The 14,690-nt window shown below is 42.1% G+C and overlaps 1 protein-coding gene across 2 annotated transcripts in view; it reads left to right on the top strand.

Moving 5' to 3' along the window:
- The first annotated feature begins 1,728 nt into the window (after positions 1-1,728).
- VPS39 (VPS39 subunit of HOPS complex) overlaps positions 1,729-14,690 on the top strand; it is a 30,162-nt gene continuing 17,200 nt past the window's right edge. The window contains exons 1-9 of one of the 2 annotated variants that reach the window (XM_079964445.1): positions 1,729-1,929; positions 6,279-6,344; positions 8,274-8,300; positions 8,715-8,779; positions 11,536-11,578; positions 12,140-12,234; positions 12,449-12,547; positions 13,084-13,176; positions 13,889-14,072. In XM_079964445.1, coding sequence (XP_079820571.1) covers positions 1,857-1,929; positions 6,279-6,344; positions 8,274-8,300; positions 8,715-8,779; positions 11,536-11,578; positions 12,140-12,234; positions 12,449-12,547; positions 13,084-13,176; positions 13,889-14,072 — 745 coding nt within the window. In that variant the 5' untranslated portion in view covers positions 1,729-1,856. The remainder of the gene's footprint in view (positions 1,930-6,278; positions 6,345-8,273; positions 8,301-8,714; positions 8,780-11,535; positions 11,579-12,139; positions 12,235-12,448; positions 12,548-13,083; positions 13,177-13,888; positions 14,073-14,690) is intronic. The other variant, XM_079964446.1, reaches the window with a different exon arrangement.

Here is a 14,690-nt window from a genome sequence, read left to right as displayed (position 1 = left end):
TAGCATAGTGGACAATATTGAGCTGCATGGCCCATCAGCCTGACAGTATAAAACAGCTTCTTGTGAAATCATACTTCCCCAGATCCAAAGTGCATCTAGCTCAGTCTTTGCCAGCCTGATGCCCTCCAGATGTTTTGGACTATGACTCCCACGATCCCTAACCAAGCTCTGCATGGCTGTTGTACAAACCACCAGGAAGGCACATGATTGGTAAAGACAGGGCTAGCTGCAGCTGGTCAGTAACCACAGGCTACCCATATAAACGACCAGGATGCAGAAAATGTGACCCAAATAGTCTGGCTTACGCCCTTGTCAGATAAGATGACCACAATTGAAATGACCACTATCTTGTATGATTGGCGTGCTGGACTTGAGGGATACCCCTTTCCAAAAAATTGCCCAATTTGTCCTTTGCTACCCTAGTCCCATAAGTAACAGCTCCATGGTTGTAGGCGGGGTGTGTGTGTGTGTGACGGGGTGAATAGCCTAAATCAATAAAAATCAATACAAATCTGAGGTTCTGTCCCCCCTAACAAAAGCCTGCTTCCCCTAACAAACATCCTGGCTACGCCCATGAACAGCCCTACACAAGCATTCCCAATAGTGGTTAATGAGTGTCCCCCGTTTAATACAAGGGGCTCTGAAAGCCCCTCTTAGTGTTGAAAAGATGGCCCTTTTCTGCACCATAAACAGCAACTGCTGAGGCTGCAACAGGGCCAGATTTTAGGTCTGATGAAGGCCTAAGCTACTGAAGGTAATGGGGCCCTTTATATGTATAGCTGTCCTTTGTAAACAACAAAAAATGGTCAGTTTTTTTGTGTTGAATATATGCTATATGGTAATTTATGGACCTAAGAGGTACCTGAAGCCATTTGCACATAAAAAAATAAAAATATGTATTTTATCAAAGTAATTGTTGAACTGAAATACAATTAAGAAGTATATTAATGTTGTTGTTGTTGTTTAGTCGTGTCTGACTCTTCATGACCCCATGGACCAAAGCACGCCAGGCACTCCTGTCTTCCACTGCCTCCCGCAGTTTGGGAAAACTCATGCTGGTAGCTTCAAGAACACTGTCCAGCCATCTCGTCCTCTGTCGCCCCCTTCTCCTTGTGCCCTCCATCTTTCCCAACATCAGGGTCTTCTCCAGGGAGTCTTCTCTTCTCATGAGGTGGCCAAAGTACTGGAGCCTCAGCTTCACAATCTGTCCTTCCAGTGAGCACTCAGGGCTGATTTCCTTCAGAATGGAGAGGTTTGATCTTCTTGCAGTCCATGGGACTCTCAAGAGTCTCCTCCAGCACCATAATTCAAAAGCATCAATTCTTCGGGGATCAGCCTTCTTTATGGTCTACTATATTAATAGTGAAATACAATTAAGAAGAAGTATATGTTGCTGTGTGTAGGTTTTATTTTTATTTTTTTATCTTATATTTTGGTAATGTACATCCACAGTTTTCCCCCCCTTTAATTTTTTTGGGGCTGTAGCTTGTTTAGTCCCCAAACCCCCCTTTTATACAAGGGGGTCCGAAAGCCCTTCTTCATGTTGCAGAGACGCCCCTTTTCCGCACCACCAACAGCGACTGCTGTTGCCGCAATGCCTGCGAGAGGCTCGGCCAGCGAAATAGAGACAAGGGGAAGAAGCGGCTGACCGGCGCTGCGGGCGAGGAGGCCGGGCTCCCGGGGGGTTTCCCGTAGGTGGAGCCTGGCCGCGGAAGTGAAGCGGGAGCCGGAAGCGCCTGGGCCGGGCCTGGGAGGAGGCGTCTGGGGCGGCTGCTCCGGAGCCGGAGTCTCCAAGGGAGTCCTCTCGGCGGGCGTTTGCCGGGCCCCGCGTAGCCGCCGCCGCCGCCGCCGCCATCATGCACGACGCCTTCGAGCCGGTGCCGATTCTGGAGAAGCTGCCTCTGCAGATCGACTGCTTGGCCGCGTGGGGTGAGTGGGGCTCCGAGCTGCGGCGGGGCATCTCGGCAAAGGCGTCCCTCGCCACCCCCGCCTCCCTCTCCCTGCCGCCCGCTTGGCTTGCTTTCTCCATGCCCTGCTGCCAGCTCCCGGTCCGGTTCTCCTTCCTGGCCACGGAAGGGGGTTTGGCGCCTGTTTTGCCTGTGCGCTTGAAGCGGGAGGGAGCGGCAAAGCCCTGCCCTCTTCCCGATGAGGCAACCGCTTTAATTTTATTTTTTGGGGGGCGTGGGGTATCTCCGCTGGATACCTGAAGGGTCACTTGACGTTGTGGTTTTGGAAGCCTGTCAGCTGCCGGACACGTGACGGACACTGAAGTGTGGCGTGTTTTGTCAACGTATGAATCAGTGGTTGCCTGCGACTTTGCCCTCAGCCCTTTAACACGCGTCATGGTGCGGTGGACGCGTTTTAAAAAATTGAATCTGGCTCAAGAAGCGGCTCTTGCATACCCTTCCGATGAAATCGAGGTGGAAAGATGGCTAGCTGTGTTTTGTATTCTCTTGGTTTCTGAAAAGAGTGCATTATGTATAAGTGGGATTGAATTTCCCCTGTGCTTTTTTTTTCTAAAAAAAATGTTTAGGGGTAGTCTCATTTTGACTCAAGAAAATCACCATTTTATAGTTAAAATCGGGGGAAATAAATACAGTAAATAGACAAAAAGTAGATTCACAAAATGTTTAGGGTTGTGCGTACCCCCCAGAAAAAAAAAAAGCACTGAACTTACCTCATATCTGTTCTGTGGGCTGCATCTTTCCTATTATCGAGTTTTGAGAGTAGTTGCCATGTTAATGCCATTTCACACATTGCAGAAAATGATTGCAAGCCTGTTATTATTATTTTTTTTAATGCACCCTTTTTAAAACAAATATTTATAAACAAATGTTTATAAACAAATGTTTATCATTTGTGAATAACTTTCAAGTATGGCTGACTTGCAGTGGAAATACGGAGATCTGGCTTTTGCAACATGTGAAACATTCTGATGTATAGGAGATGAAGTATGATTTGTGAATTGTGACCGCTTTCAGCTATTCAACCCTAGATGTTTTTAGACTGCAACTCCCACAATCCTTTACCACTGGCAAGCTGGCCGAGGATGATGGACGTTGTAGTCCAACTACAGTGCTGCTGCAAGGTTGGAGAAGGCTAGTTTACTGAGTACAGTAGTTTACTGAATGAATTAAATATATGAACTTAATATATGAACTTAATTCAGTTCTTCAGTCAGGAATATTCTCCTATTCCTAACTTAGAGTTCAATTGCAGCCTTCAAAGGCCTGTTACTTCCCCAGAGGGATACCATTAAATAGTACCATCTAAACCAGTTTGTGTCCTGTTATTTTTCTTTCAACCTGTAATCCTCCGCATTCCCTTGCAAGGTATATCTGGCGGCAGTTGTGTGTACTTTAAAACAGGATGTGTCTTCAGCAACCTGTAACTTTGTGCATCCAAATGATATCCGTCTGAATTATTAATCTCCTTACTGAGTCAGGCCTTCTCATCCGAATTGACTGCATTTTCCAGTCAGAAATCTTGCCTGGCCATCAGGAGGCTGAGATAACTGTACTTGCTTAAATGGTATATTCTTGCATTTCATCGTTGATTTACATTGCTCGTTATTTCCCTTAATTTTATTACGGAGTGGGTAGGGAGGAAAAAAATCACAGGTATTTTCGGTGAGATGCAATTGATTATATTGAGTCTGTATGCTCTGGCCCAAAGTAACGCAAGCTTTTATTTACGTAGAAATATATAACTTCTGGGGAGATTGAGCAGAGGAAGGTTTGTGGCATTGGGTTCACAACAAAATATGAGAAATTGGAACACTATCAAAAGTTAAGAATTTTCTACATGGGAAGGACTCTGGTGTAAGATAAAAAGTGTGAAAACTCTGTTTATTGTCATGTGTGGTGATTGCATGCCTTTTTTTGGCTGTGTTTAAGTGCATGTGAAGCTGTGGGAGACAGGGAAGTTGCCTTGTGTGTACATGTGATGTCACAAGTGATAATATATGTGCTGCTTGCACTTTTTCCTACTTGACAGGCATTTTGTGTGCAAAATTAATAATTCTGAAAGTGCTCTTAGAGCAAGCACCATTTTCTGGAATTGTTGTTGTTGCTGTTGTTGTTGTTGTGTATTTGCCAAGAGGAAAATAATTTGTCGCAATATTTTATGATACAGATGGCTATAAATTATTTGCATGTCTTTAAATATAAGTGTGTGCTTTTCAGTTGGCAGTACTATTTGCATAGCACCTAATAAGATAATTTTGGGCCTCAACTTATACATTACTAACATTAAGCATTAGCAAGACTTGCTTTGTACACATACTTTTAAAGGAAGAAGCTTTTTGGGCCAGATTTGGGTACGACATTTTAGTAAAAAAACATGCATGATAAAGATGCGTCTTGCTTTGTTCATCAACATTTATTATTAGCAGTTCAATTAAAAACAAGTGCATAGTAATAATGATTTATCTTATTAAGTAATCTGTTTTACAAAGATAAACTAAATATCAGTGGATATCTGGGGATGGTGATATCCAGCCAATTTTTTTAATCTCTATCTTTTTATAAAATGCTGCTCAGGACAAAGACTGTTGCATCTTTAGGGATATTGGGTACAACATTATGTTTGAGGACTGGGAAAGGTTGTGGACCACTGGGTTGAACTTCACTGCATGTAATGCTTTGAAGGAAAATGTAATGAAAATGATATATAGATGGTACATGACCCCAGTCAAGCTTGCAAAGATATACCATGTGTCTGATAATAAATGTTGGAAGTGTAAAGAAGCAGAAGGAACATTCTTTCACCTCTGGTGGACTTGCCCTAGAGTGAAGGCTTTCTGGGAAATGATTTATAATGAACTGAAAAAGGTATTTAAGTATACTTTCCCTAAGAAACCAGAGGCCTTCCTCCTGGGTATTGTCGGCCAGAGGGTGTTAAGGAACGACCAAACATTTTTTATGTATGCAACAACGGCAGCAAGGATACTCATCGCTAAACACTGGAAAACCCAAGATCTACCCACACTGGAAGAGTGGCAGATGCAGCTGATGGACTATATGCAACTGGCCGAGATGACTGGTAGAATCCGAGACCTGGGAGAGGAGAGGGTTGAGGAGGACTGGAGGAAATTCAAGATTTATTTACAAAAATATTGTAATTTGGTTGAATGTTAAGAAGGATGCTAGATCATAAATAACTGCCCACCACTGAATTAGATCTGATTTTGACGATAAGTGAGATTAAGGAAAATATAAATTTTTTGGAGAATTGTTAGATTTCATTTAAATGAGCGGAGATAAGATTGTAAACAAGTGGGTAATTTGCTTGGAAAATTTTTTTTTGTAACGATGTAAGTGGGAGCGGGAGATGTGAGGGAGTCCAAAGAAGTGACGAAATTATGCTATGATATAAGTAATGTTGTTTATTATTTATGCATTTGTTTTCAAAAAACTTTAATAAATATGTAATATAAAAAAAAAGACTGTTGCATCTTCAGAAAATAATTCCTGCAGCATAGCCCCCTTTCAATTATGACTTTTGAGTTTTTTAATGGTAAACAGGAGTTTATTTTCTTCACCATATTCTGAGCAAGGAACTTTTAAAATGAAAGCCAGAATTTTAACAAAGGCTGTAGTTCTTACCAGGCACACTTGGTAATGATGTGTGTTTTCTGGAAAATTTTGAATTGTAAAATCTCCTAATCCCCCTCCCAACACACTAAATTGATTGGTATCGGCTTTAAACAGAATTCAAAGTTGACACAGTTACTTTTTTGTACTGTATAAATAAACAGAATTTTAAAATAACACAAATGTTACTTTTTTGTACCGTATAAAGTATATATAAAAATATATATAAAAAAAATGGAATGCTTGATGGGGGGGAATCAATGAAGGGCACTTAGGCTGCCATCATGTACACGCTTTTCCTGGAAGAAAACCGGGCTGAAGTCAGAGGGACTTGTATCTGAGTAAAAATGCATGGGATTGCACTGTAAATTTTGTTTAAATGTTACATTTAAACAAATTTAAAGCTTTACTTGCAAATACTTTTATTGGAATGCTTATATTAATACATCTAGAAATAGTATGGATTTCTCTTGCATTGTTCATACTTTAAGGGGAAAATCGAAGGTTTTAAAAACCGTTGACATGTTAATTTTAGCGTTTCCAAAGAACTGTGGGGAGAAGTTTCCACTCATATGTTTATTCATTAGAACTTGCCAGTATGAGATGTAAGGGTTACATAAATTATGCATAGATGGAAGAAATGTGATCTTACTGCAATTTATAAAATGTTTGTTTTTATTGCAGAGGAATGGCTCCTCGTTGGGACAAAACAAGGCCACCTCCTTCTTTACAGAATTCGAAAGGAAACTGGTGGGTGTGGAAAAAAATTAGCCAAGTTTCTGTAAGCTCTTGGAGCATGTGCAATTTGTTTAACTGTATTTTAGGGTGGGTTTACACGGTTTTCTGTGCTGTCTTTGGTGGCGATGAGAGTGTGTGCAGGAGCCTGATACTCACATGAGAACCACACTGTATAAAGCTTAAATACTAGAGACTGCACTGACTGCCCCTAAATGTCATAGGGTCCCTGCAGCATTTCTAGTTTCCCTTTCTGTGGGAACTTCAATAGACCCAAATCCTTAAAAACATGTGTAACTAATGGCATAACTTTGAAAGCTGAAGTAGGTCAGCAGTTGGCTAGAAGATAACATTCACTGTGCATAGGCTTGATTTGCACAATCCGATAGCAGTGAGGGCCAAACTTGCTGTGAAGATAATCACACAACTGACAGTTCCATCACTGCTTTTTATTTAGTTAAAAACAGGCGAGGGAGATGAATGATTTCCACTTCTTCTACCCATACTTTCTGCCACTGAATAGATCAGGTTGCAAGTTACAGGACAATTTAATAAAGAACTACATTTAGTACATCCTAGGTCAGCTGTGTACCTCTTGTCTTCTGGGTGGTTTATGGGGCTTTCGCTGGAGGTGGACTCTTCTTCCTGGTCATCTGCCATGTATTGAGTTGAAATTCCTACATTACTGAGGGTTAAACTAGATGACCCTCAGGGCCCATTCTAACTCTACAATTCTGTGATTCTGTTTTTCACTGTATTTCAGGACAAGGTGTAAGATTTAAGGGAGCATAAAGCTCAGATAGAGCTGTTGTGTGCAAAACCCAACCTATATAACCTATGGTATGATTTAGAATGGAAAAGCCAAAACAATACCCTACAGCACCTACATTTTGGCTCACTGGTGCATTAGCAGCAGTCCTTTTCTCAGTTGTTGTCCCGTGTTTTCCTAAGTCCTGATAGACTGAATGCCAATTCTTAAAACCTCTTTTGAAGTGGAAGAATTGCTTCAGAGTAACCTTCCTTCCACAGTTTTCAGTGATGATGTGGTTTTGTGAGAGCATCCCCACAATACATTTCCCAGTATTGTACTGGAAAATCACACAGTTGCACGAGCAGTCTAAATTTACAGGGTTGTATCAAAGGCTGCCCCTGTGCTGGCAGAAGTGCTTCTATTAGCACAAAGCAAGGCACCCCATTTCCGCCAACATGCCCTGCTATTTGCAGCCTTCTGTGCCGTACCCCATATAATTCCAGAGGATCCCCGGCCTTCAGGAGTGGCATTTAAGGGACATGGAATGCTGCATTGGGTTGAAGGGACTGGTGAACATCAAGCCAGCCTCCAAGCTCAAAGCAAATATTGGATTCAAGCTCCATTCTCTGCATGTTGACAGTGGATAGGAACATAGGAATCTGCCTTGTAGAGTTAGACCATTGCTCCATCTAGCTCAGAGTATTATATACTCTGACTGGCAGCAGCTCTCCAGACCTTCAGACAGGGGATGAGAAGATACAAAGAAGGGAAAGGCAAGGGCAGACAACTGAGGAGATGAATGCAAGAAATGAGGATGACGGAATGATGGCAAGCAAAGGCAATTATGTGCACTTAGGCTTCATTTTGGTTAAAGGTGTTACTAATGAATGCAAGTAATGGCGGGGTGGCCCAATGGACACGAATTGGGAGTTGACATTTTAACCTGTTCCTCAGGAAAGCTATGAAAACAGGGGAAGTGAGCCTGGGGTGCTGCTTTTTCCTGCTCTGGGCAACACCAGTACCATCTTAGAGAGGCCATTTTTCTAGCTTTGCAGAAAAAGACATGATTCTTTTAAGAAAACTGAATTTATTCTCAAACCACCTTAGCCAGTCTGTTCCATTCAAATCATGATAGTTTTCAGTTGCTTTTGTCTCACTTGGTAAATTTCTCCCCCTTTTTGCATCAACGTCAGGAGAGGTTACGACATCAGAAAGTGGCTGTAAGTTTGTATCCATAAACCTTTAAACCCTTGTGGTGAAGTGTTTTTATTCTTTGTCCCTCTTGCTATACTCCCTAGGGATTTTATTTGCTAGCTGCTGATGTAGTGATAAAGGGTGCTGGGGGCTTGCCTTTTCCTAAACTAGATTTTTGAAGTCTTTTGTTAAATCCTTTTCGTCCATGAGATGACAATGCCCAGTTTACTGGTGGGGTAATTGGGTATGCTGTAATGTATAATTGCTCATTTTTATTTTTATTTTGCAAACTTCAGGTGGACATGTGAGACTTGCATCTCCTCTAAACTGATAGCAGAACTTTGTGGGATATTTTGCCTTAGCTGTTGAAATACGTGTTGATGAAATAGTTAACGTGAAAAGTACCTGTAATCTAAAAGAATTCCATTGCTGTCTGGTAGGTTGCAACAGATTTGAAGTGACATTAGAGAAGTCAAACAAGAACTTCTCCAAGAAGATTCAGCAGGTACATGGGATATCTCTGGACCCACCTAAAATCATAAGAGGCATTTGACTGAAGTCAACACTTCGTTTTACTGGGGTGGGGTGGGGTGAGATGGAAGTTGTTGTGCCATTGATGTTGTCTTCTCTTACAATATTGGCATTTGCTGCAGCAGTCCTAATGTGTGTAGCTGCCATAAGTCTTGTAGAGTTCCACTAGCTTTGATCCCACATAAATGTGTTTGGGGTTACTGTAATAAAATTGGAGACACTACAGTGGTACCTCGGGTTACATACGCTTCAGGTTAGAGACTCCGCTAACCCAGAAATAATACCTCAGGTTAAGAACTTTGCTTCAGGATGAGAACAGAAATCGTGCTCTGGTGGCGCAGCGGCAGCAGGAGGCCCCATTAGCTAAAGTGGTGCTTCAGGTTAAGAACAGTTTCAGGTTAACAGGTTAACAGACCTCTGGAATGAATTAAGTACTTAACCCAAGGTACCGCTGTACTTCAAAGACATTTGGGAAATTGCAGTACGTGCCTCTTGGCATAAGAGCACCAATGCAGAATGGAAGTTGCTGCAGCCTTGTGCTTTCAAGTGACTAGCTTTTTCTGAGTACAGTGGTGCCTCGCAAGACGAAATTAATTCGTTCCGCAAGTTTTTTCTTCTTGCGAGTTTTTCGTCTTGCGAAGCACGGTTTCCCATAGGAATGCATTGAAAATCAATCAATGCGTTCCTATGGAAACCGCCTTCAGACCAGGTCCGGGGACAGTCTGTTCCCCGACCTCTTTTGAAGGCTGGGGGGGGGGGGGGGACAAGGGCTTTTCTTCCCACCGCCAGCCTTCAGAAGGCTGTTCTGAAGGCTGGTGGTGGGAAGAAAAGCCCTTCTCCCCACCTCCCGCCCCGCAAGCTCCGGGGACAGGAGGGCTTCGCTGCCGCCCGCCAGCATTTTAAAAGCTCCCGGGACAGCGGAGACTTCTCCGCTGTCCCGGGGCGATCTTAAAATGCTGGCGGGCGGCAGCGAAGCCTTCGCTGCCGACCCCCAGCATTTTAAAAGCCCCCGGGACAGCGGAGGTCTTCTGAAGGCAGGCGGTGGGTGCCTTCAAAAGCCGTCCGGGATAGCGGAGAAACGCGCTGCACTTCTCCGCTATCCCGGACCGTTTTTAAAATGCTGGCGGTGGGGAGCAAAGACTTTCGCCCACTGCCGGCCTTCCTGGACCTCTTCTGAAGGCCGGCGGGGGGCAAAAGTCTTTGCTCCCCCCCGCCTGCCTTCCCGGGATAGCGGAGAAGCGCAGCGCGTTTCTCCGCTATCCCAGACGGCTTTTGAAGGCACCCACCGCCTGCCTTCAGAAGACCTCCGCTGTCCCGGGGGCTTTTAAAATGCTGGCAGTCGGCAGCGAAGCCTTTAAAAGAGGTCCCTGGAGATTTCCCTATGGGCTTTCTTCTTGCGAAGCAAGCCCATAGGGAAATTCGTCTTGCGGAACGACTCAAAAACGGAAAACTCTTTCGTCTTGCGAGTTTTTCGTTTTGCGAGGCGTTCATCTTGCGAGGCACCACTGTAGCTTATTATATTTATATCCTGCTGTGCAGCCAAGATAGGGTCCCAGAGCAGCTTACAAAATGCACACAAAGCTACAACTAGAATAGGGGATATGGGGAGGTATGCTCATATCTTCTGGTCTCCTGCACTTGATGACATGAGCCTGGTTTGCACATATAAGACTAAGCCGTGGAGTTTTTAGCCAAATGTGGCTTGATTGAAGGTTTGAACCCAGCCCAGCAAACTATTTGTTGTTGATTTATCAACCATGGCTTATACTAACTATATTTTGGCACTATATCCAAAACTAATGGCCTTGCTTAACTATGGTTTGTTTGGCTACACATTTCAAGTACCCAAAACAGAGGCATGAGGCTAGGGGAGTAGGGGAGGGGAATCAAGCATTTGAGAAGCAAGCCATGGCTGCTTTCCTCATATGGAAGTCAATTTATGTTTTTTTTAAACAAACAAACAAACAAACAAACACAGCTTAGTTTAGGTGCAGACGTAGCCATTATCAATATTCCTTTCAGGAAAAGGGAGCAGAAGGTCTCGGGCTGGTTAATGGTAAAGATGTCAACCCAAATAAGCAGCTCCTTTGTTAAGCTACAAAGTCTGTTAATTAACATTTAATTAAAAACCTTACATAATAAACTAGAATATTTTGTGGGAGCGAAACAGCCTATTTTGAGTGACTGTTCTTATAAAAGCTTACTGTGTTGGTGCTCATTCCTTTTTCTAGCCTGCTGAATAATAAACAGCACTAGTGTGATTTTCTTTTGGGGTTTTCGTTCCTATTTACATATGCTTTGTTCCTTGTGGAACTCAATCCTTTGTTGCTAGCTGGAATCTTAAGAATTATGACTGGCTTATAATGCCTTAATAGCGGCATTTGGATATAGCACTAAACCATAGTTCTCCTCTCCAAGTAAAGGCACTGTTATTTAATATCTATACAATGGTATATGTGCTCAGCAAAATTGTTGTGCCTATTAAACTATAAATATATTTTTATATAGTTCAAGAAACTTCTTGGGAAATAGTATTTATTGCCTGTAACGGAAGCTGTTAATGTCACCAGAAATGTCATGACTATTGCTGCAAGGTTACTCTGCTAGAGGTTGATAGCTTGCATATAAATTTATTTTAATTTGAGCCCCATTCTGTTAAGTAAGATTCATTTCTAGCAAAGGTTTGCCTGCAACCTATTTACAACATTTTTTGTATTATTATTTTTGTAGATCCATGTTGTGTCCCAGTTCAAAATTTTGGTCAGTTTATTAGGTAAGTGAATTCACAGCATTATGTTTTGAGACAGAGTAATTGAAGCTGCAATCTTACGCATCTCTTACGTCAGAGTAAGTCCCATTAAACTCAATAGGACTTACTTATGGGTATGCATAGGATACACATGCATAGGATTGTGTTATTATTCATCTGAGCATGGTTATCCTTGATCACCTTCATTTATGTAGCAAGTCTTTCTCTTAAGACCCTTGTGTCTTTTCTCCTACATACATGGAATGTTTTTCTCTGCATTCTGACATAGAGGAGATTGCATTAGCTTACTTTATATCTATTTGCCATCCACCTATTTTTAAAACAAGTTAAGTCTTGTCCCCTGCTGATAAGATTTGTTGAATTTGTAGCGCATAATTCTGTGAATACTGCAGACATGCATCAATGAAGTCTTTGACAATGCAATGTACCTTAGAATCAAGACATCTGAGAGATGTTTGCAAAATTGTGTCCAAACACTTATTAACCCATTTCTCCGTTTTCAAATTTGAAATAGTTGTGAGGGTATGTGGAATTACAATAATGTTCCTGTCTTGTTCCAAACAGAAAACAACATTTACGTTCATGACCTGTTGACATTTCAACAGATCACAACAGTTTCCAAGGCAAAGGGTGCAACTCTCTTCACCTGTGACCTGAAGGCAAGTATAAGAAGTCATGCCTTATCCAATCTTGAAAAAGGGGAATGACTATGAAACCTTGGTGTGTGAAGTCAAAAATGAACAGAATATTGTCCTCAATAAAGGCTGGTTTCATGAGAGGAAAGTTCTATAGTTTTTAAATACCAAGAGCACATAAATGTACTTGATAAAGTGCCTTCCACACTAATACATAGAGAACTATTTTTTTTCACAGCACTCTGACACAGGTGAAGAGGTCTTGAGGATGTGTGTGGCAGTGAAAAAGAAGCTCCAGCTCTATTACTGGAAGGACAGAGAGTTCTACGAGCTGCAGGTTTGTTTAATACTTGTTTTTAAGATGTTTTTGTTGTTTTATTACTTGTTTGTCAGCCCTGGCTCCTTTAAGAGAAATGTAATACATTTTAGTGCTTGGGCACCTGAATGCAAGCCTTCAGTCTTTCTGGTATTAAAGGCATCCTCACTTATGGTTAATTCAAATATACCGCTTTTTTCTTCAAGGAAAAGATGGCAGCTATCTAGTGTTTTGTTCATGGATCTTCGCTGTGAAATTCATATGGATTTTGCTTTCCATCAAAACATATTAAAGGTGTAAGGGAAGGGGGAGAGTATGTTGGCCTTGGCCTTGGATGAGAAAGTATTGGAAGGGATTTGAAGTTGTGTTTTTGTTTAGAGGAAAGATTTCAAATGCTACCATATTTAGTTTCTGTTAAAGCAGCTTGCTTTGCTGGTAGATAATTGAGATGGCAATACAGACAAGTAAGGGATATTGCTATGCAGATATGCATAAAACAATTTTAAAACTGTATAAAAACAGTTACCAGAGTAACTAGACCTTTTCTTGATCTCCAGGGAGACTTCAGCGTGCCAGATGTACCCAAGTCAATGGCGTGGTGTGAAGATTCAATTTGTGTGGGTTTCAAGAGGGACTATTATCTAATAAGGGTAAGAGAGAGTTTAGACTAAGTCAGAATAATAAAGGTTGATTTTCTTCAGATTCAGTGAAGGTGGGAATAGAGTGTGACTACAGTATGAACTACTTGTATATAATTAAGGCTGCAATTCTGTGCAGACTTTGGGAGCAAGTCCCATTGAACCTAATGAGAGTTAATTCCAAGTGAACACGCGTAGGATTGCTATGTAAGGCCATATTTACACCATATGTTTAACGTTCTATGATACCACTAAAGCAAGCCATGGCTTCGCCAAAAGAATTATGGAAGCTGTAGTTTGTTAAGGGTACCGAAAGTTGTTAGGAGACCCTTTCCCTCACAGAGCTACAATTCCCAGAGTTATCAGGGAAGAGGGATTGATGGTTAAACCTCTCTGGGAATTGTAGCTTGAGGAAGGAAACAGGGGTTGACTAACACCTCTCAGCACCCTTAACACAGACTACAGCTCCCAGGATGCTTTGGGGGAAGCCATGACTGTTTAAAGTGGTATCACTGTGTGAATGTTGTAGCCTCAATGGAAGTTAGTTATGTCTGGGAGTTCTCAAAGGCATATGTTGGTACTGGATCTGCAGGGTTTTTAAGTGAAGCAATCTTGGTGGATGGGCTCCTAAAAGGAGAGACTATTTTCCTTCCTCTAATGATAAGAATCAGTCTAGGGTAGCTATTCTGTATGGATTGACTGGCTTTGATTATTCCTTTTGCAGGTGGATGGTAAAGGTTCCATCAAAGAACTCTTCCCCACAGGAAAGCAGCTTGAGCCACTGGTAGCCCCTTTGGCAGATGGGAAAGTTGCTGTAGGCCAGGACGATCTTACTGTTGTATTAAATGAAGAAGGAACTTGTACACAGAAATGTGCCTTGAACTGGACAGATATCCCAATAGCCATGGGTGAGAACTAAATCTAATAATGATAATAATAATAATAATAATAATTTATTTCTACCCCACCAATCTGGCTAGGTTTTCCAGCCACTCAGGGAGGCTTTCAACAGAACATTAAAAACAGAATAAAACTTCAAACATTAAAAACTTCCCTAAGCAGGGCTGCCTTCAGATGTCTTCTAAAAGTCAGATAGTTGTTTATTTCCTTGACATCTGATGGGAGGGCGTTCCACAGGGGGGGCGCCACTGTCGAGAAGGCCCTCTGCCTAGTTCCCTGTAACCTCACTTCTCACAGTGAGGGAACTGCCAGAAGGCCTTCGGCGCTGGACCTCAGTGTCTGGGCTGAATGTTGGGGGTGGAGACGCTCCTTCAGGTATACTGGGCCGAGGCCGTTTAAGTCAGTGACCACTGCCTTTTTCCTTAGCAGCCTCCTCTGAAACAAACAAATTACCTTGTTCTGGCCTCAACCCATGTTAGATTGCTGCTTTTCTCCTGAGGTGGAGAATTGAACCAAAAAGGATTGTTACTATTATTTATTATTAATTTATGAATCTTCTTTTACATATGTCTCAAGGTGATTTACAGACTTACAATAAAAACAGCTAAAATGGTTTTAAAAACAGT

The sequence above is a fragment of the Podarcis cretensis genome, assembly GCF_951804945.1.
Source record: "Podarcis cretensis genome assembly, chromosome: 1".
Taxonomy (NCBI): Eukaryota; Metazoa; Chordata; class Lepidosauria; order Squamata; family Lacertidae; genus Podarcis; species Podarcis cretensis.
The sequence above is the reverse complement of the archived record's forward strand: the minus strand, read 5'-3'. Positions and strand labels throughout refer to the sequence as shown.